The 21,071-nt window shown below is 36.5% G+C and overlaps 1 protein-coding gene across 1 annotated transcript; it reads right to left on the bottom strand.

Moving 5' to 3' along the window:
* Window positions 1–357: 357 nt before the first annotated feature.
* On the bottom strand, window positions 358–20,565 carry pole2 (polymerase (DNA directed), epsilon 2). The gene is made up of 19 exons (XM_039741917.1): window positions 20,422–20,565; window positions 15,349–15,449; window positions 14,234–14,309; window positions 13,545–13,622; window positions 12,519–12,612; window positions 11,978–12,052; window positions 10,664–10,747; window positions 10,497–10,553; window positions 10,245–10,293; window positions 8,085–8,157; window positions 7,332–7,504; window positions 7,100–7,189; window positions 6,934–6,988; window positions 6,391–6,450; window positions 4,967–5,044; window positions 4,428–4,536; window positions 3,560–3,736; window positions 1,076–1,143; window positions 358–471 (listed from the first exon to the last, which is right to left on the bottom strand). The coding sequence occupies exons 1-19, from the start codon at window positions 20,487–20,489 to the stop codon at window positions 453–455; spliced, it is 1,584 nt and encodes a 527-aa protein (XP_039597851.1). The 5' UTR covers window positions 20,490–20,565; the 3' UTR covers window positions 358–452.
* Window positions 20,566–21,071: the final 506 nt, after the last annotated feature.

Here is a 21,071-nt window from a genome sequence, read left to right as displayed (position 1 = left end):
ATAAATTCTAATGCAAGCATGATATATTAAAAGAATAAGTTAAAATAACCAAAATGTTACTTATGTGTCAAGTAAAGATAAGTATCCAGGTATGTTTTAAAAAAAATCTGATTTGTAACATTTAGATAAATATGCTATTCAGGTTGCCAAGCCTTATTTTCCCAATGCTTATTTCTTCATAACAAATATATTGTGACTACATCTTCATTAAGTTGTAAAGACATATCTTTATTGACAACATGGCCAAAGATAGACTAATGGCAACAAAAGATTTAATATTAAATTGTTATCAAATAAAACAAAAAAATATATATAAATCTTTGTAAAACTGAAATAATAATTAATATTGAACTTACATGTATCACATTTTCTTTATACAAAAACATTGTGTAAAACAATTAATATAATAAATACACAAGATAATATGAAGACAGCAGATGAAGTTCTTTTCATTAAAGTCCTTGGAGTTTGCTGTGGAAAACAAATGACAAATTAAGGTCCACAATTCACTAATATGCAAAGAACACAATTTAAACAAATCATACATTATGTAACCAGATTGTTCCAAGATAGGCAAGTCCCTTCTTGCAAGCCACCACACCTTGACACTTGGGGTGTGAAATTTGGTCTTCACTGTCCATGGACAGCAAAAAAAGTAATCCCTTGAACCACTCAAGCCAAAGGAGGTCTAGGAGTGTGACACTTGGGTTACTGCACTTGACCTCTTCTATACTTACATAAACCATCAACAGGACCCCCAGTTGTATTGGTTGCTAATCAGGGCTTTCTGAATATGCTTCTCTATCTAAATATTTCTAAATTATTCCATTTTATCAACCTTTATAAAAGTAATTTAATATCTTCTATCGCGATCTGTTGTATATACTGTAAACATAACTTTTTACTCAATTATAAGGAGCCACATTTTGTGACTCTTCTTCAGGCCAGATACTCACCATACAGAGTAAGTAGTAGTTCTCTGTACAATCTATCCCTGGAAAGCTGGCAAACCCATCATTTTCAGTTACACATCTTATATGAAAGAAAAAGAAAGAAAGAAAGAAAGAAAGCTCACCTGTCCTCAACATTTCTACTGGATGGGTAATAAACCTTGAATGTAAAGCCGCTTCTTGGAAAAGAACCCTGGAGATTCAAAGCATGTAATGTAAAAAGTGAATGTTTTCATCCTTAAAGAGAGTCTGGTTGCAGGCACTTAGTCCAATGACAGCTAAACTACCCATAGCAGCAACTGAACAATCTAACAGTATTAAAAATTAATTCTCTTAGCAAAACATTAAGTATGATCATTTGTATATTAAATGAATATACTAGCACAAGCGATTGTACTTCAGAGACAAGTGCTTACTCCTCCAGCAAAACCCCAAAGCCTACACTGACTCATTAGGTATTACATACACAGAAACTCCTTTCTTGGTTTCAATTCTCTCACTCTCTCTTACAGAAAAGAACAAAACTGTGAGCCGCAGGTCATATTTACACCAACTCTCCAGTAAGTGCAGCTTTTTTTCCCCCTTTGAATCCTCGATTTCACAAATATGCACAGGATTTAATGGCTGGAAATTAGTAAATTTGCATTTCAGGAGTCTAAGTTTTCTAAGGTGTCTCTACTTTTTGTTTTACATTAAACTTTATTTCATATTTTATATAGAGGTTGCCTATCAGTTGGTGTATGTTGTCCTACTGCATAGGCAGAATTATTTTGTGAAACTCAAATGAGGAGATTAGGAGCACACGCTGATACAGTGCATTGCCACATCCACCATATAACAAACCAACTCAGGATCCCAGATTAGGACCCGAGTGCAGCCATGCGACTGGGGACACCTCAGCACCACACTAGTTCAGATGCAATGGAACCTGTGTGAGGTTTTTAATGGTGCCTGGAGTGCCAGCTCTGCAACCAACCCCCAAGTTTTTCCCTGCAGGTTGGAGGGCCTACATGCAGGTCTGGATGCAGATTAACGTCATACCCAGAGAAAGTATAACAGACTAGGAAATAAAATTAGATGGTTTAAGAATATTCCATAATCTTGCAATAACACCTTGCCTAATCAGTTTATGAACAAGGCCATTCTTACTGATATTTGAAAAATTGATTGTTTCTCCTGCTTCAACATTCATTGAAAATCAATGGGATTGTGTGTGTGACTTAATAGTAAATACAGATGTTCAATAAAAACTCAGAAATGAAATGCTTGCAGACTAAAGCCAGCTTACTAATAATTCCATATCTAACTTTTCAAACAGCATTTGACAATATTTATATTATTTGCTATCCCTCAAGTGGAAAAGAAGGTTCAGTTACTAACTGAAAAGAAACGTTTTACACAATGTAGGCCAGATATCAAGAGCAGTGTTTGGGAATGTAACTTCTAGTCAGTTACTGCTTTTGTAAGTAATGAGGTTGTATAATTACTTATTCTAAAATGTAATTCATAACCCCCAGTTACATCCCCCACTAGCTTAATTAAGAAACCCAAGTACTGACACTTATTTGTTTCCACTGTTTAAATCCTAAGCCCACTTACGAACCTCCTCGCGTTTTATCAATATGTTTAGTCCTTCGTGTGCCGTGAAGTACAGGACATCCGTATCCTTTTTCCATTCCTATTGTGGGCCCCCAAATATTCACAGTATGAACACTGGCCACTGTGCCACCAGATCACACGGTTTCAACATCCATCACTCCATCCATCATTTAAATCCCCTTTATCCTGATCAGGGTCATGGGGGCTGAAGTTTATCCCAGCAAGCATAAGACACAAGGCAAGAACAATCCCCTGTGCCAGTCCATCACTGAGTGAATACATTTTCACACACACCCCTCCACACACACTAAGGACAATTTAGCGTCTCCATTCCACCTAACCTGCATTTCTTTGGACTGAGGGAGGATAATGGAGCAACTGGAGACTGTTTCAACAGATCTATAACAAATAGCTGGATGAGAACTAATACAGTACGTCATTTCTTTAATGGGTTTCTGTTACTGAATGCCTGCAACACACTCCTCTTTTCTGATTATCTAATCCTGTTGTGTCACCAAAAAAAAAAAAACTCTGAATGTACCTGTTACTCAAGAAAAATATAAGCAATAGGAATTTACTGGATTTAGCAAATAAGGCTCTACCAGCAAAAAAAAAAAAAAAATATCCAAGACTGTTTTTACTCTAACCGATTACATTTTCCAAATATAATTGAAGACTCTCTAAATTATGGCTATGATAAGCAAAGCACCCCTACATGAAATGGCTGCTCCCAGGCTTCTTTCAAAATAAGCAGAAATCAGAAAATTATTTGAAGAAAATTAAAATAGCAGGCAGTATTCTTGTAGTTAAGGTGTTTAATCAAGTGATTTTTTTCTCTTTTCTGTTCTGAAAAATGACATTCATTATAGCATACATTCTGCACATACCTAGCTACCAAACATTAGATGGATCCTTTTTTTATTTAGATGTTACAGTAAAAGTTCTACTACTCAAAGCTCCTGTACCTAGTACTATTTTCAGATGAACATGAGACAATAAACAGTACTTACAGGGTTAACACAGAGGCAGTCAGTATTCACTATGTTGAATGGATCATACTTGTCTGCGAACACAATAACATCTGGCACCGGATACACCCGCAAGGCATAGTCATAGGCCCAGTACGCAGGACTGACATAAAGTGGGAGGGGTGTGAGGTGCCCTTGAGATAAAATAGTCTTTATAAACTGGAATAAAACAAATAACAATCTTTATTTTAAAACTGGCATTCCCCATAATGATCAGCATCTCAGGGCACTTTGCAAACATAGGTCTCTAGCACAATATTTTTTTTTATAAATACTGTACCTCTGTACATACATTTACACACTATGTACATAATTTGGGGTTTGTGGTTTATAGTACATTAATTTTTAATTAATGTGGTTTTGTGTTTTAACTATATTTGAACACATTTTTAGCATTCTGAGCCATAAGCTGGAAGCCTTCTTATTTAGTTTTCACAACCATTAGTTTCAGGCAGCTGAGGCCTTTCCCAGCAACATCAGGAGAAAAGAACTCTTAATGGGTTATATATATATATATAGTCCACTTTCTGTTTAAGTAAAAAAGGAGAGCATTATTTCAAAATTAAATCAAACATTTTTGTTAAACTGTTTATGCTCAAATTATAAGTGAGCTGCTCAGTTTGACACAACGCAAGGTGGAAGAAGTGACTGTCCTAATTAATAAATATCAGTGTTTGATATCAGTTTCAGTTAAAGCTGAATTTGCATGTGGGAGATATTAGAGGTTATGGGAATGATGCACCACTTAGACAAAATAGAACCACAGAAGAGAAAACAAAAGTATATTTTAAGATAAAATTTGATGCCACCCTATAGATTGAAATGCAATGGAGTGTGTCACATAACTTACATGATTGGGAATATCAAAACTACTGCTCGGAAAACGAACACAGTTTCGGCACATTTTGTTCACCATGTCCTCTCGAAAGACAACAATTTCTTGTGTACAGTACTGAATTCTGAAGAGGAAAGGTCACAGTTATGATTGTAATAAAAGATTTATATTAAAAATAATTTCTAAAGCCAGGCTATGTTTCAAGAGGAGCAAATGTTATGTGTGACCAGAAGAGGTCAGTCTTCAACAGCTGTTATAGAAAACATTTTAAGAAACAACTTGGCAGATCCAAATGTTAATTTCATATCTCTACATGCAGTAACTCTGTCACCAATCAGCCTTAAACACACATTAAAGTCATTCACAATCTATATTAAAATTCTTCAGATGATGGAGGACACTACTAGCTACAACTTCTATGAAATAGAGACACGTTTTTAGCAGGCTACTGTATCATTTATCTCTAGATATATGTAGTTTCTAAGGACTTAAATTTTAAATCTTCTGTGCTGAAGATTTAACCCCAAAAGCTCATCTTTCAGTTAGAGCTTTACCTGCAAGGATTTGTAGTGAATACTGAAAATGGGACTTTCTGTCTGAACTCTTCAGTAATGTACTCAGCAAGAGGTGGCCTAAGGGGAGACAAAGAATACACGTTACACAGAAGCAGGGCATTTGCCGTACCACAACTGAAAAACATGCATAAGCAACAACAACAGTACTTGATAACAATTAAGTACTTTGTATTAGTGATAAGAAAAGGAAAAAAAATGCATGTGTGGGTACACTCTGTAATAAGTGTAACGGTAATCTAATATGTATGAAGAGCAGTAGACAAAACGTGAAATTCAGGACTAAATTTAAACCCCAAAAAATGATTAATTTGTCTGGGATAGGACCACACATAGGGCTCATTGCCAATTTGTTGTATTATACAAGTAATGCAAGCATCCTAAGGTCACTTTTCTCTAATCCTAAGGGCGAGTCTGATGCATTGCCTCCTAATTGCATTTTAACACTTACAGTTGCATGTAATTTGCTTACAAGGAAATACTGATCTCCTATGTTGATTTTTATGTATATTAGTACCACTGCTTTTCATTATAGCTACTTTTGTTTAGTAAGAATGTATATCAGATTTCTTAATGGTGACAGAGGCCTTACATAAATGTTTACACTAGAATACTCAAATTCTGCTGCAACCAATAATCTTTGACATATACAATATTTGTTAGAATACCCAGAGAAAGGTGGGCAGTCTTTTAGCCTTGGAACCCATAAATATTTATCTACTCCAGTGATACTTGGCGTTTTTGCTTTCCTCTCACCATAGCTTTTGTTTATTAAGATGAACATTTACAGTCTCATTCTTTTAGTGCTAAATATGTTTTCATGAACAATTACTCTTTACATTTTTTAACTTGTTCTGTAACCCTTTGCAATGTGTCTATAATTATTTGCGTGTGAGAATGTCCTATGTAAATACTGTAAATGTTTTTGTTGTTATACACCAAAATAAATTACACCATCTCTTTTTATTCTATTAACAATTTAAATATTCCCAAAAACCTGGGTGACCATCATGTTTGATGGTCCTTTTAATCTGCAACTGGACATGCCTCAGACTTTAAATAGCCCACAAAACGAAATTTGCTTCTCTTTTACCAATAGGAGCGCGAGTTTTCTAGCCTAGACTTACCTAAAGAAACAATTTAAGAATTTTGCCCAAACACCATAACTGTTGCTTTGTGAAGGGCTGCCTCAACATACATCTTCAAAAGGGAAAAAGGGTAAAGATTAGTCCCGCAAGGCTATACAGTTTAAATGTTTTGACTCTAATCTTTTCTTTTCCTTTCAGCACAGGTATAATCTTCACCTTTTTCCTTATACTAATTTTATATGTCATCAGATTTGCAACATGATCTGCCAGTGTTTGACCTGCAGTATCTTCATAAATAACACCCACGCTTGCACTTACCTGGGTAGGATTGTACTGGGACCAGGGTCTTCAGGACCAGGTACAAACACAAATCGACTGCTGTTAATTGGGATTTGAAAAGCATATTTTAAAAACAGATATGAAATGTTTATCTCAAAACCCTGCCCAAAAGCTATATACACATGCAAAACTCAAGTTTTTCATTAGATATTACACATGACACTTTCCAAATTTACAAAGCTTTTCACTCAAGGAAAGATTGCGCTTGATGCCAATTTAATCTATGTTTTATACAAAATACCCACTGTAAAGCAGCTAGTACTATAAAATATTCCCCAGTTCTTGCGTGTTTCCAACCGGCATAAATGAAAGTGTAAATTGAGTATCCTGACATAATAAAACATGTAATACTTTATGGTTGTATAGGACAGGACAAGTGCCAGGTCTACACAATTAAACAAGTTCAGTATGTGGATGGATGTATTTCAAGCATTAAAATCCTCCCATACAGGAAAAGTCATAATTAAGAAACAGCGTCTTTGATGATAAACATTCTTGGTAGAAATCTTAAAAACTTCATACCTCTTATGAATGTCAGGATATTCACAAATCATGTCTGCTAGGGCTTTCAGGGAATCTAAATATGAATATGCAGGAAGTATTAAAAATAATTAGGAATATCTATTGTAACAAAGAAAAGACAATAACAGACTTTATATATCACTTGTCCTACAGCAAAATGTTTTACCTTTCAGTGATTTTATATGATTTTTCCCATAAGGAGCCGAAGAGAAGTTTCCACAGAAAATGAAACAAGTTGGAGGCATTGCAGAGTAACCTGCATGAAGGAACAAAATAAGTCATGTTATGCAGGTTAGATGCTAAAAAAAAAAAATCTGTACAAGTGAATGTAAGCAGCTGTACATGCAGGTATTACACATGCTTGGTTGTTGAAAACAAGAGGCATTGAATTAACTTACCAGCAAACATGGTGTGAATCTTCTCAAGCACTTCAACACTGTCCAGCCACACATCAGAAACAAAAACAAACATGGCATCTTCATTCTCATCCTCCAACTGTTTTAGCCTTGCTGATGCTTTAACGGATGTTGATGAAGGACCACCAAAGAAATTAATGTCCCCATAATAGGCCCTGCAAGCAACCAAAAAAATAAGAGCACTAGAAATTATACCTTACACATAGCTACATTTCTAATGGTGCTTTACTGGATGGAAAGGTAGCATTTTGAAACAAAAACTGATAGGCAATTACGATTTTGGCAATTTCAGCCTGGTACAGAAAAGACTGACAAATTAATGTAAGGTATTTAGTTGCACATCTTACTACGAGAATTGCAATGATGGACAAATCCTTGTGTTAGCTGGTATTTTTATAATATAAAACAAACATATACACATAGTGCACAGGATCAGCAACAAAAGCACAGTTGTGAAAAATTGCTGTGCGCTTACAAAGTAGAGTAAGTTTTTTGGAATTTAACAGCATTCTAGTTCTATCACTGAAACAATAGTTTACACATTTTTATTTGGCTTCTCATGCAGGTCACTCACTATTTCTTCAACTATGCAAATCAAAATGTTTCACTTGTATTGTATAGTAAACAGATAACATTTCTAAAGTTTCTGTGAAAGTTTAAACAATGTAAGCAAGTGCAAATATTTAAAGACTGTTGTGAAAAAAAAAGAAAAGGAAATAGAGCTATAATAATGACCTGGTTGCATTTGAAGGTTCTGTGGGAGGAAATCCAAAGGCATTTACATGAAAAACGCCATCCTCATATGAGCCTGCAGTGGACAACAAGATGTGTGCAATTACTAATCATTAATTATCAACCATTTAATTCATCAAGAAATTTGAAAACACAGACATGCTTAAATAATCCAGTTACAGTGATGCAGAAACAACAACAATAAAAACCTTGTAACCAAGGAAATTCAATTCAATTCAGTTTATTTCTAGTAGGAAAATACACCAGTCAGAATTTATGAAAAATATAAAAATCCTCTCAGCTGGAGTTTCCTTAGACCAGGGGTCTTCAATCACGGTCCTGGAGGGCCACAGTGGCTGCAGGTTTTTGCTCCAACCCAGTTGCTTAATAAGAAGCACTTATTCCTCAAGTAACACGTCTGCTTCACTTTATTTGTCTCGCTCGTTAAGATTTTGAACTCTTATTGCTTATTTTAGTCTTAAACAGCTGTATTGTTGGTTTTTAACTACTCCTAATTAACGATAACGTGCACATGACAAAAGAGACCAGCATTTTTCATTTAGCTGGTTACCATTTACACCTCTGTGTGTATTTATCATGCACTATTGGGTTTAATTAAATACTTGGATGGAAAAAGAAGAGAAAAAAGTGAAGGACTGAGAATTACTCCTCCATTTTAGCCTTCAAACCATTTGGATGGTATCCTTAGAAAAGGGAAGAAAATCCAGGACATGAGAATTACCTGACATAGCAGAGTTAAAGCACTAACAAGCCATGAAATTAAATTATTGGCAAGAATTGCTTTCTGATGAAGCAACCGGGTTAGAACAAAAACCTGCAGCCACTGCAGCCCTCCGGGACTGTGATTGAGGACCCCTGCCTCAGACAGTGATGCTTTGAATGATGAGGAAAGCAGCATTAATATTAAAGATGGAATTACTTCACCAGATTAGGAGGCAAGTTATCACAAGGCACCTTGACGGTGCAGTGGTTAGCACAGCCTCAGTACAGCTCCAGAAAACTGGGTTTAATTGCCAGGATTGCATGAAGTTTGCATGTTCATTTTTGGCTACTGTGGTTTACCTACTAAGTTTATAAGCTCTGCAGGTTAGGTTAATTAGTGACCAAAAGTTTGCCTGATCTTATGCCCAGACGTGTGCCCTATGAAAAGCTGGCACACTTCCAGAGGTAGTTTCTGCCATGCAGCCAAGACTGACTGGATTTGCTTCAGGCCCATAAGACTCCAAAACTGAATAAGGCAGGTAAGGACAAAGTATGGATGTATGGTTCCCACATTAAAACAATGAGGGGCTGCTCCAGCTTGATTTGAAGTTGTATTTCCCTTCAACAGTTAACAAAATGGCATACTCAAAATACTAATGAATAATGTAAAATTTAACCCTGCATGCAAAGGAATGTAGTGCAGTGTGGCAAAATTTAATTTTAGGAATCTTTAACATATGTGACTACACAAACCTTTTTGGTTTTAATACATTCCTATGGCTAGGTCATTGCTCAAGCTTTTTACAATGTATAAGTTTCTATCTGTGATTTAAACTTGAAAAAGGCATCTGACAAGAACTGCAATAGCACAGAAGTGCCAGGTGATATAAACACTCAGTAATGGAAAGCTGGAAAGAACAATTATGTGATGAATGAGCAGTTTCATAGAGGGAGAGAAAGGCGAGTGCATAGTTGACAGAAAGAAGTGATATGGAAGTAATATGTCGTTCTGGCAATGAGAAACAGTATTAAATGGCTTAAGGCATGAAAGTTGAAGAATGAACCTAGGTAAAAAGGAGAGCTTTGACAACTGTGAAAGGAAGCAGTACCAGGAAAAAGGCTAATGAATATATATCTAAAATGGTCCTGGATAACATAAGTTGAACAGATCTTGTCTCTAAAGGATACCCAACACTGTAAAAAACAAAGGAAGGGACTGTGGGTGAAAAGTGATCCAATTAAATAAACATTGATAAAAACCATTAAGCAGTTTTTTTTTTTGTTTTTTTTTTTTTTTAAATCGCAGTCTTCACTTACAAACTGTTTTTAGTGTTTTACAATGGTAATATTTTTAATGCTTTGTCAGAGTGGTTTCTGAAAAAGAAGCTATACAGGGGTTGGATAAGTGATAACACAGCAAAAACAGAACCAACTTTTTACCTTCTGCTAAAACAAAACAAGCTTCCGTATACAGCCCACTATGAAACTGGTGAGGTTTTGTTAAGAAAGACATCTGTGTTTCATTGTGTAGCTATTTATATTAGAAAACCAGAACAGCTTAAAAACTTTAGCTGTGCTTTTCTATTTCCTAACCAGCAAAAAATATGACGAAGGACACAGAAAGTATGTAGTCCAATCAGCAGTGAGCAGGTCAAATGCTTCAAATTCAATGTAAACAAGATTAAAGGATATTGCTTTGCTAATATTCAGCTGAACGCATCCAGTTGGATCTTCTAAGTAGAACTTCCCCTAAAGCAGAAAAAAAGACACTTTAAAAGGGGTATCAGCAACCAGCTGTAATTTTCTTTCAGTTAAATTCTATCAGGTTAACTAAGACACGCATGCTTGTTTTAACGTACCTCTTTTAATTGTGTTATCATTCCAAGAACAATGATTTCTCCCAGCTTTGCTGTGCTTCCCAGCAAAGCTTCTACAGTTTTTAACTGCAATGCAAAAATGTAAAGAAAGATTCGTACACCCAAGCAATGTGTATTGAAAACATCGAAATCCATTACAAAATTTTAAGATTGTATTAAACAGACCAACATTGAGTACACCAGAAAAAAAAAATAATTTAGCATAGTTGTCAGGTATCCATAGTCTCCAACAATCTAGCAAAAGCAAAACAGGTTTAAGAAGAATAAACGAATGAACACACATAGGCACACATCAGCTCTTCAGAGTACATCATTTTTGATACATCTATTATATACATGTAAAATGATTATCATGCCCCATAACAAAACTTAACTGTGGGTCAACATAATCTTATTCACATTATCAATACAACCTGGACCCAAGTAGGTATTTTGCCAGTTTCGGCTTTACCTCTGTGTAGTGTGAATGGGACTACCCAGGCTGGGAGAATCTCAGCTTTACTTTCCTAAACATCTCTCCACTGTAGCACCCTATAACAGCAAATTATTTTCTTCCTGAATTACACTGTTTATGGAAATTTTTTGCTAGACTCACAAATACAAATGCAATTTTAACAGTGTACTAAATACATAAACGTTAATTTTTACACTTTCCTACTGCAAGTTATTAAAGACAATGGAGTACATTGCAAATTTTATATGCATAAATTCATTCATTAAAAGGCATGACGACTAAGGAAAATAAAAGCTATTGGTTATTTCTCAATTATCTTTGTATTAATTGCATTTTCTGTATCTGTGCTGCTTGAAGTACCAAAGCTTGACTTGTGTAGTTTCTATTATTCCTCAGTAACATTTAGCTGTGGAAATGTAGGCTAATTTTCCATCCCATTTTTTCTCATGTTATTGTGGCTATTCAATTTTAAGGAAGGAATGCTGGACTTAGAGGTTGTAGACTGAACATACAAGAGTCCCCATAAAAATTTTCATGTGAAAATGGGTTTGAAATACATGCTGATCATGACAACAGCACATTCTTGGCAAAGCCTCATGGTGTGTTCTCTTCAAAGTTAACATTACTATTTGATTCAAATGTTCATCTTAATTTTGGAGATGGACACAAGTTATACAGATGCATCATTTCATATTATATCTAAAGCAAGTATCAAAGGTTCATAACCACAAAGACATGATAAGGTGTTTTATGAAGTGGATATGATATGAATCAGCTTTCAAATGTTTTCATGCATAGACAACTGTTGGATTATTTTTCAACATATTCTGTAATTTACAAACCTGGAATTTGCTCCTGCCTTCACTGGGATCTGAGCCAATTACTGATGGAGTGAACAGCTCATGTCTATGTGTTCGCTACAATAACAAAATAAAAAGAAGACTCTCAGAAAAACTAAACAATGCATATTAGTTTTAAAACACAACCCTTTCTTAAAAAAGGGGAAGCAAGAAGATTCAAGAGAAAACAATGTCCTATGTATAAAGCATGTCACTCAAGCCACTGTGTAAAAGTAAGCAAAGGTGACAATTCAATTGAAATATTATTCAGCTCTAATTGACTGCGGTCACATATTTAAATGTAATAGCATAATTGCAGAACTGTGATTTAGTTTAGTCACCCATATATTTTCAACAAAGACAATGCCATATTGCTTTTAATATACAGTATTATACTGCATTTATATATACAGTATTATATATTTTAATACAGTAGTAGAATAAGAATCTTAAGTGATCAGGTATATGTACACCAGGCAATGAACTAAGTGAAAATAATGAACATCAGGGTAAGCATTTATATTTCTATTAAATAAACTCTCACTTGCTGCAGAATTGTGTACCGTTCCCGAAACAGATCAGCTTTATCCTTTGCACTGCCACACAGTGTTGGACCCTGATGACTGCTCATGCACAGGCTGAAACATAAAAGGGAGACAGAAATTTCTAGTGGTCACTATTACATCTTCATAGTGCTCATCTGTCACAGTATTGTTTAAAAAAAAATATACAAAAAACAAACAAAAGAGACATGTAAATCACAAGGGCTCAATATAATGTTCTCTATATTATTCAGCTGTAGCATATGTTTCCTCAAATTTACATTCCGTCGATGTGCATTGCTGCCCTTGGCTTTTAAAGGCAGGTAAACCACTGAATGTTATCCTGAAGAGTTTTTCTGATCTCCCTAATGTGCAAGTCTATGCACTCCTCTTTGCAATGAACTGTATATATTATAACGTAACACTTATGTTTTGATTTATGTGCAAGCTTCTTTCTTAATGTGTTGTTAATTTTAAATACCTACTGTAGGAACTGATTGATTGTTAAAAATCCTCACGATTGTTTCAAACATTCTAACCACATAGCCTCCTTTGTTGCTTTTGTCATCTGCCTGACAGTCAGATGCTCCTGCTTGGCCATGTTGCTGTTTTGACTAAAACCCAGTATGCATTGCCATAAGCTTTCAAAGTTCTTCTGAGATATTTGCTCTATTTGGATTTGGACTTCATGTTGGTTGGTAGATTCTCCACCCTTCCGTTGACAATTCCTCTCTACAACACTAAACTGAGGTACAAAGTTAGAAAATTGACAGATGAACAATTATTTCATTTTCTGTATTTTTGTATGTTTATTTATTCATTTTTCCCTTCACTGTTCTTAATGCCCTTCACTTCTTATTTCATTGTTTGCTGCTAAAATACTGAAAGCAGCTCTTTTTTTTCTTACTATTATTTTTCCAACTGCCTTTTACAATTAAAATGAAAGTTAAGCATTTAGAAGGAAATTGGATTCACTATGATACAAGCTGTCATACAGACTAGAAACTCCTCATATAGTGGTTACTTACGGTATAAACTTCTTCCTTTCTGAACTGTAAATGTAGCGAGGAACATCAAATGCTCCAATGATGTTAAAAACATGGTCTCTAGGAAGAAAAATAAAAAAAAGAATTTTGTGAATCTGCTTATAGTACCTAATAGACATAGGATTAGAATTCAACACATTTTCAGGTGGTATAATGTATTGTAAAACTGATTTTCTATGAAATAATTTCCGATCTGCATATTAAAACAAAACAAGGATTATTTGACAATCTATTTAACAATTAAAAAAAAAAAAAAGGTATATGACAGCTGCGGTGGGTTGGCACCCTGCCCAGGATTGGTTCCTGCCTTGTGCCCTGTGTTGGCTGGGATTGGCTCCAGCAGACCCCCCATGACCCTGTATTCGGATTCAGCGGGTATGAAATGGATGGATGGATGGATGGTATATGACAGAAGTGCAAGAGAATCAAAGAAGCAAAAGAAGAAACTGGAATAGACCTCGGTGTTAAATGTTTGACTTTAAAATGGCAAGTGAGTTACACACACATTGATGCATTTCAACAGACAAGATTTTTGCATTAAAGAGATTTAGAGAGGAAAGTTGTTAGACGTTATGAGTAAAAATGTACAAATGTAAACAAAATGGAGCAGTACCTCATCCAAAAGTACACAAGAAAGCAAAAAACACATGGATAACTTGTGAGCTACTCACATGGTTTCAGTGCTGGACTGGCTACATTCCTGGACAGCTAATTCAACTAATGGAAGTTCAATCATATTAGAGGACACTGGTATGAGAGAAGGAAAAGAACAGATGTCTTCTGTAGGGTGCTTCAAGATTTATATGACAAGGCAGTATCACGTGCTGGATTTACATTTTAAGAAGCTCATAAAATCTGTAGCTAGCCAGTCACTCTATATTGAACAAGTAATTTAACTGAAAGATCCTCCTCTGTTATCATATCATTGTCTGGAAGTACAACACAAGATATTATGATCAGAAAGTATATATACTAAAAAAATAACAAAAAGTACAAATGTATCGTGAGCTGAAGATGGTGAAAACTGCATTGTTGAAAACTAATAGTATTTCAAGTTCAAGCTCATTGCTATTTATGCACATTGTGATGAGATTCTTAGAAAAGTCTAATACCAACAACAGACAATTAATATATCATAATATAAATAAGAAACACACATAAGGTATCAGTTGTCAGTACAATTGGCTACTCATTACCCTTATGACCCAAGCATTACTCCCACCTCTGAATCTAGTGGTGTTAGTGAAAATGATCTTTTTACAGTTTGCCAGAACAGAGGAGGGAGAAAACATGTAAACTTTGTCTGGATTGACAATATAATTCAAAAGGAGGAACGGAGTTGAAAGCTGAGTTTAGTTATGTGGAAGAAGTGACACGAGCAACACGTTTAGCAGGTTTGCTCCAGCTTTTTGGACTTGTATTGTAGGCAATGAGGCATTTTTTTTCCTTTTAAGTTTTAACAGTAAAAACCCAGTGGTGCAAAATGCTGTATTCATCATATCTTTACATGTGCTTGCTTCGAAAACAGCAAAAGTGCAAAAACCAGACATTTGGGCTGTTGGAAGAAAAGGTGGTCCATGGTGCAAAGCTTGAGAATCAACACATATTATTCTTCATCACAGCTCTAAAATATCTTCTTCCACACCCTCCAAAGATACTAAGGTAATTGTAACAATAAAAAAGTACAAGACAAGATATCAGATTTAGAATAAACAAAGTACAACAGTTTCCTAATTCTATAACTTTAACCGTGTAGAAAGAAATTTAAAGATCTTGCTATACTTACATGGCTGCTTTTCCACAGCGTCAAGAAGACGCTCAATAACATCTTCGAAGTCCAGCTCATTGACAGAGGACAGCACTTCTGTAAGGTACTTACTGGCCTCGCTGAAAGAGCAAATAAATGTAGATTTTATAGGTAGACATATATAAGCATGCAAGAATGTGTGAAACATGAACCTCTTTGTTATATCCTTTTTAATTTCTGCAAACATTTCAAATGACTGCTGACCTGCCATAGTGACCAACCATCAGATTTACACTAATAAATCTGTAGCTAATCATTGCAGTACCAAACAGAATATGTACAGGGGATGACCTGCAAACAAATATATAGGAAAAACTTTGATTATAAGTCAGAAATTAAACAGATTCCTGTTAAGCATGAAAACAAATTCACTTTCCATTTATTTAGCATAACAATTCAAGGTCATTGTGTCAATGTTTATTCCTACCCAAGCATAACCAATATTAGTGTAAATTTTTTATTAAATTGATATTTACTTTGGCAATATTTAATTTGCCGATGCTAAATTGTCGCTAGTTTGTGGTGTGTGTGTGTTCACCCTGCGACAGACTGGCACCCTGTCCAGGGGATTGTTCCTGCCTTGCTAGCTGGGACAGGGTAAAGCAACCCCCACTCCAGTACACCCTGCGACCCCATTCTGAAATAAGCGGATCAGAAAATGACTGATTGACATACTTTTTACCCCGATTCAACATTTAAAATGTCCTCTTACAGGAGCTTTGTAAATGTGACCTGTTCAACAAAGACAGTATTATATCTTGAACACACAAAAGAAAAAACACAGACAACACAAAAACAAATATAGTTTTGTTCCTTTTTCATGGTAGTCTTCTAATTACCTTAAACATCAAAGGTGAATTTGTAACTTTGGGTATGTTTTAAAAATGACACCTAAAAGACATGAAACTGCAACAGAAGGAGACATAAATCATCTGAAGTTTGTTTAAAAGAAAACAACAATCTGGTCACATCTTACTTTACTTAATATCACTGAAATGGTTGCCTCTGTCCTTTAGAACTGATTTTAAGATACTCCTAATTGTACATAAGGCTATGAACAGTTGTGCTGCTTTTTAATACTTTGGCGAGTCTGTCCCCTTACACTCTCAAACTTAATCTTAGATCCTCGAACACTGTGTTGCTTATTATCCCTAAAGCAAAGCCATCTGGGGGTCTCATGTATAAATGGAACGTATGCACAAAAACGTTGAGTAAACCCATTTTCACACACACGTCATGTATAAAAACTAAACTTTGCATGAGGCTGCGCACATTATCACAGCAGCCTCAGACCATTGTGTACGCACGTTTCTGCTCAGTTTTGCATACTGTCGGCACCCAGTGTCAAAGTAGTGCTATTGTTTCCGTGTCATTCCCCTTCTTTTTCGTATTCACATTCACGACACAGGATTAACAAAATAAACACATTTCATTCACTCGACTGTAATCAATCTGTAACAATATAATGGTGCACAGAATGGCCAAACTATTCCAAATACCATAGCCACGTTAGCTTTGTTAGAGGAAATGGAAGAATTATAAGACAGCATGCATTTATAGATGATGATGGCTGGCTTCTAAGTTGATTTCGAGTTCCAAGAGATATCCTCTTGGAGTCGTTTCCTGAACTGGCACCGGTTTTACAAACGCAGACTTTGAGTAACCGGACTCTACCTGCTCCTTTTCAAGTTCTGTCCACTCTCGTTATTTTAGTCACAGGAGCTTTTCAACATGAACTGCCTGACCGAATGGGTGCTTCACAATTATCACTGAGTCACTCCATGCCAGCTGTATAGGATGGTATTATCCGCTTGTCATCCAGACAGATAGGATTTGCTTACACTGTGATTGAACTAGGAAACATCAAAGTGCAATTTACAGCAGTGTCCGGTTTTTCCAAATGTAAGCAGTTAAATGCATGCAAATTGCTATTGCAATGGCGCTGGACAGGTTGCAACACCCAGAGATGAATCACCCAAAGAATAAGCCGGCATTGCATCATCTATAGCCAAAGCGCCAATAAAAATGGCAGCTCTGCAGTCACATGCGCTTTTTTCCCCCCCAACTAGTGTGGCAAAAAGCAAACAGTCCTTTTACATATAGCAAGTCACCTCAAAGAACCATGTAAAGAACAGAGAATCTATCTGTTGTGATGCTTGATACTAATGCTACACTATAAAGGCACCTTCAGAGAATGAATTTGCTTATGTAAATAGAAAACATTTCCACTCTATTAATGTTCTGCTCTATAGTGGGCAAAAAAATGTGTTGCATTGTGCAAGCATGTAGCATTCATTCCTTTGAGGTTCTGGTCCATGTTCACAGGATTGCACTTCCACTGATGTAGCTGATCCTCCTCAAGGTATCAATGAGTTGTGCATTCTAAAATGCTTTTCTGCTCACCTTAATTAATTCCAAAGAAGTTAATTAGCAGCAAAAATAAGTCACTAATTAAGGGTTAGAATGAAAACCTACAGCCACTGCAGCATTCAGCGGACAGGAGTTGGGGACCCCTAATCTAAGCCTGTCTGTTATCTTGAACCAGTCTAGCCATTATGTTCTGACCTTGCTCTCCAACAAGGCATCTCTGTCCACAGAAGTGTCACTCACTGCACATTTTTTGCTTTTCCCATCATTCCAAATAAATGCTACAGACCTTTGTATGTAAAAATTAAAGAAAAAGTAGTTAGAGAAAGGGCAGCACGGTGGCGCAGTGTCCTCTTCGAAGTTTGAAGACTAAATCAAAGCGGCTGCTGCATGTGTTCCCTCTGAAATCATTTCCAAACCGTTAATGTGTTTTGGGGGCAGCATGGTGCTGCCTCGCTGTTAGGAGACCTGGGTTCGCTTCCCGGGTCCTCCCTGCGTGGAGTTTGCATGTTCTCCCCGTGTCTGCGTGGGTTTCCTCCGGGCGCTCCGGTTTCCTCCCACAGTCCAAAGACATGCAGGTTAGGTGGATTGGCGATTCTAAATTGGCCCTAGTGTGTGCTTGGTGTGTGGGTGTGTTTGTGTGTGCCCTGCGGTGGGTTGGCACCCTGCCCAGGATTAGTTCCTGCCTTGTGCCCTGTGTTGGCTGGGATTGGCTCCAGCAGACCCCCGTGACCCTGTGTTCGGATTCAGCGGGTTGGATAATGGATGGATGGATAGTTAGAGAAATACACAAACAAGCCCGGAAGCATATTAGGGCCAAGGTGAAGAAAAAAAGATTAAAAGTCGACATGTTCATTTTATTCTCGTAGTTTATTTTGTCATTAAAGTAGAATGTCGTAAACTAAACTTCATCTTAAAATGAATATTTCATTTACTAGATTTTCTCAAACCCTGTTAGAAGTTATGTACCACATTAAATGCTTTGTGTTAAGTGTTCCCCGACCCAGTTGTTAATTGGTATGTGCTTCTTAAACTGACTTCCTCTATACTAAGAGGAGGTGCAGGCAGCAATCACCACACAGAATACATTCACTTCATGATATTCCTGCTCCCTGAACATTTAGAATGCTGAGATATAAGACATAAATGGCGAGAATAAAGTGGAAATGTCGAGAATAAAGTCAACATGTCGACTTTATTCTCGACATTTCCACTTTAATCTTGATGTTTATGACGAGAATAAAGAGGATATGTTGACTTTATTCTTGACATATAGTTATTTTTTTTTCACTGTGTCCGTACTTTTTTTCCTTCACCGTGGCCCTAATACGTTTCCGTAGAAATCACACTCTTTTGCCATGTTGATCTTTGATGGGAACTGAAGCCCCTGACCTATATTTGCGTGAATTACTGCACATAATTGGCTGATTAGATAACTGCATGGATAAGCAGGTGTACAGATGTTCACAATAATTTGAAAATATATTTCAAAAACTGTGACAACAGATAATTTTCAACCCATTCTCCCAATTTACGTCTACATAAAATAACTATAACATAACACTGTCAAGCTCAAATAATCTAATTCAAGGACTTAGTGGGTCAAAGCATCTCCCAGCAGCACTGGATGCAAGGCAGGAACAGCCCTGGACAGGTGCCAATTTAGAACTGTCAAATGAGCAAACTATGGAAGAAACTGAAGTACCCCCAGACCCACACAGATATGGGGAGAACATAAAACTCCACGCAGACAACAAATGGGTCAAGAATTTAGACCCAGGATGCTTGCCTGTGAGGCAGCAGTGCTACACTCTGTTCTCTTAATTTACTGCAATAATTGCAAAATAAGATATTGATTAAATGACAGAGCTTTATTTGTCCTCCTGTTGATGTAACAGCATGAAGTTTGTTATTATAACAGTTGTGTAGAAACTGTAGGGTGAATCATCAGGCACAGCAAACTACCCAAGCTCAGTCTGATCAAATAACTTTTTTTATCAAATCTGAAAACCACCCTCTTCACACTTGTTACCCTGAACTACTCTATCTTGTTTAACTCTAAAATCGACTCTCCTGTTACATCAATGGATGCCTGTGTGCTTAATGTCAGTTCAATTCCAGGGACGCTGCGTTTTAGCTTTTAAATCGAAAACTGAATTGAATTGATTTGATTTGATTCCACTTTCTCTTGGCCTTGCTGTTGTCTAAAGAGTTTTATGCTTGTCTTTCAGTGCATCTTTAGAAGGCGTAGACTGGTTTTAGAGTTGCAGAAAAACTGGGACAGAACTGATCACTGATAAATGTCAAAAACTGACTGTACAAAATCTTGCAAAACATACTGATAATCAATACATAACTAAGAACGATGATATGCGAATACAAAGGAAAAAGCTTCGTTTGAATGAAACAAAAAAAATCATAATAAAAAATGCCTGAACTAAGACTAACATCTTCCGGAAAAACAAAAATCAGGAAAGAAGGGGGGAACTTGTAAAGTCATCGCTTCATACACACGCATGCACCGTAATACAGAGACAACTTGCCTCAAGTCCCGGTCTGCAGCTTTACTCGGTCGCCTCAAAACGGGCCACCTCCGGAACCCCAGAAAGGCAGGCAGCCGCTTACTTACGCCAAAGTAGCACAATAAACACTAAGATTTGACTTTACGCTGACTGATTTACTTACGGTCTTAGAATGAGTCCCCGCATTTTGAAAGCTGAGGATACTTTATTTTTCACACGGTTACTCGCCATTTCCAAGAGTTCGCGCTAAATTCTCCCCTTCCTGCCAGCTGGAATCGCTACCCGAGGTCCTAAAGCTCGTCGGGTTCCGTCCAATAGGAAACGCCGGTCACAGGATGTCACGTGACAGTCACTTAGTCCTCGAGTACCTGGCCGCATGAGGTTTCTGACTGCGTGTGTTCTGTCATAGGTTGCTTTAATAGCTTTTTAAACTCTCTCTGTAGCGCAAATTGAGAAAACTTTTTATCTTTAGGCAGGAAAAAAAATAATCGTGGCAGGTATTAAATGGAACCCATCCATTCATTGTAAACTCACATTATTCTACTTGGTGACACGGCGGCACGAGTCTCTTCAAAGTAGCATTGGTGTTCAATTGATTCGTCTTGCTTTGTGACTTGTGCTGCCTTAGCAGAAATAAATTGTTATGTCAGTCGGCCTGTGATACCCTATCAAAAGATGAACTACAACCATAAGCAGTTTCTGCAGAGGTCTTTCGGAGAATATATAGTATGCTCTCATCGGGGCATGATAGACTTGAATCGCTACAAAAGCATCCAGTTGAACCACAAAATGAATTAATATTAAAAAGTTCAA

This window comes from Polypterus senegalus, chromosome 18 (assembly GCF_016835505.1).
Source record: "Polypterus senegalus isolate Bchr_013 chromosome 18, ASM1683550v1, whole genome shotgun sequence".
NCBI classification, from domain to species: Eukaryota; Metazoa; Chordata; class Cladistia; order Polypteriformes; family Polypteridae; genus Polypterus; species Polypterus senegalus.
The sequence above is the reverse complement of the archived record's forward strand: the minus strand, read 5'-3'. Positions and strand labels throughout refer to the sequence as shown.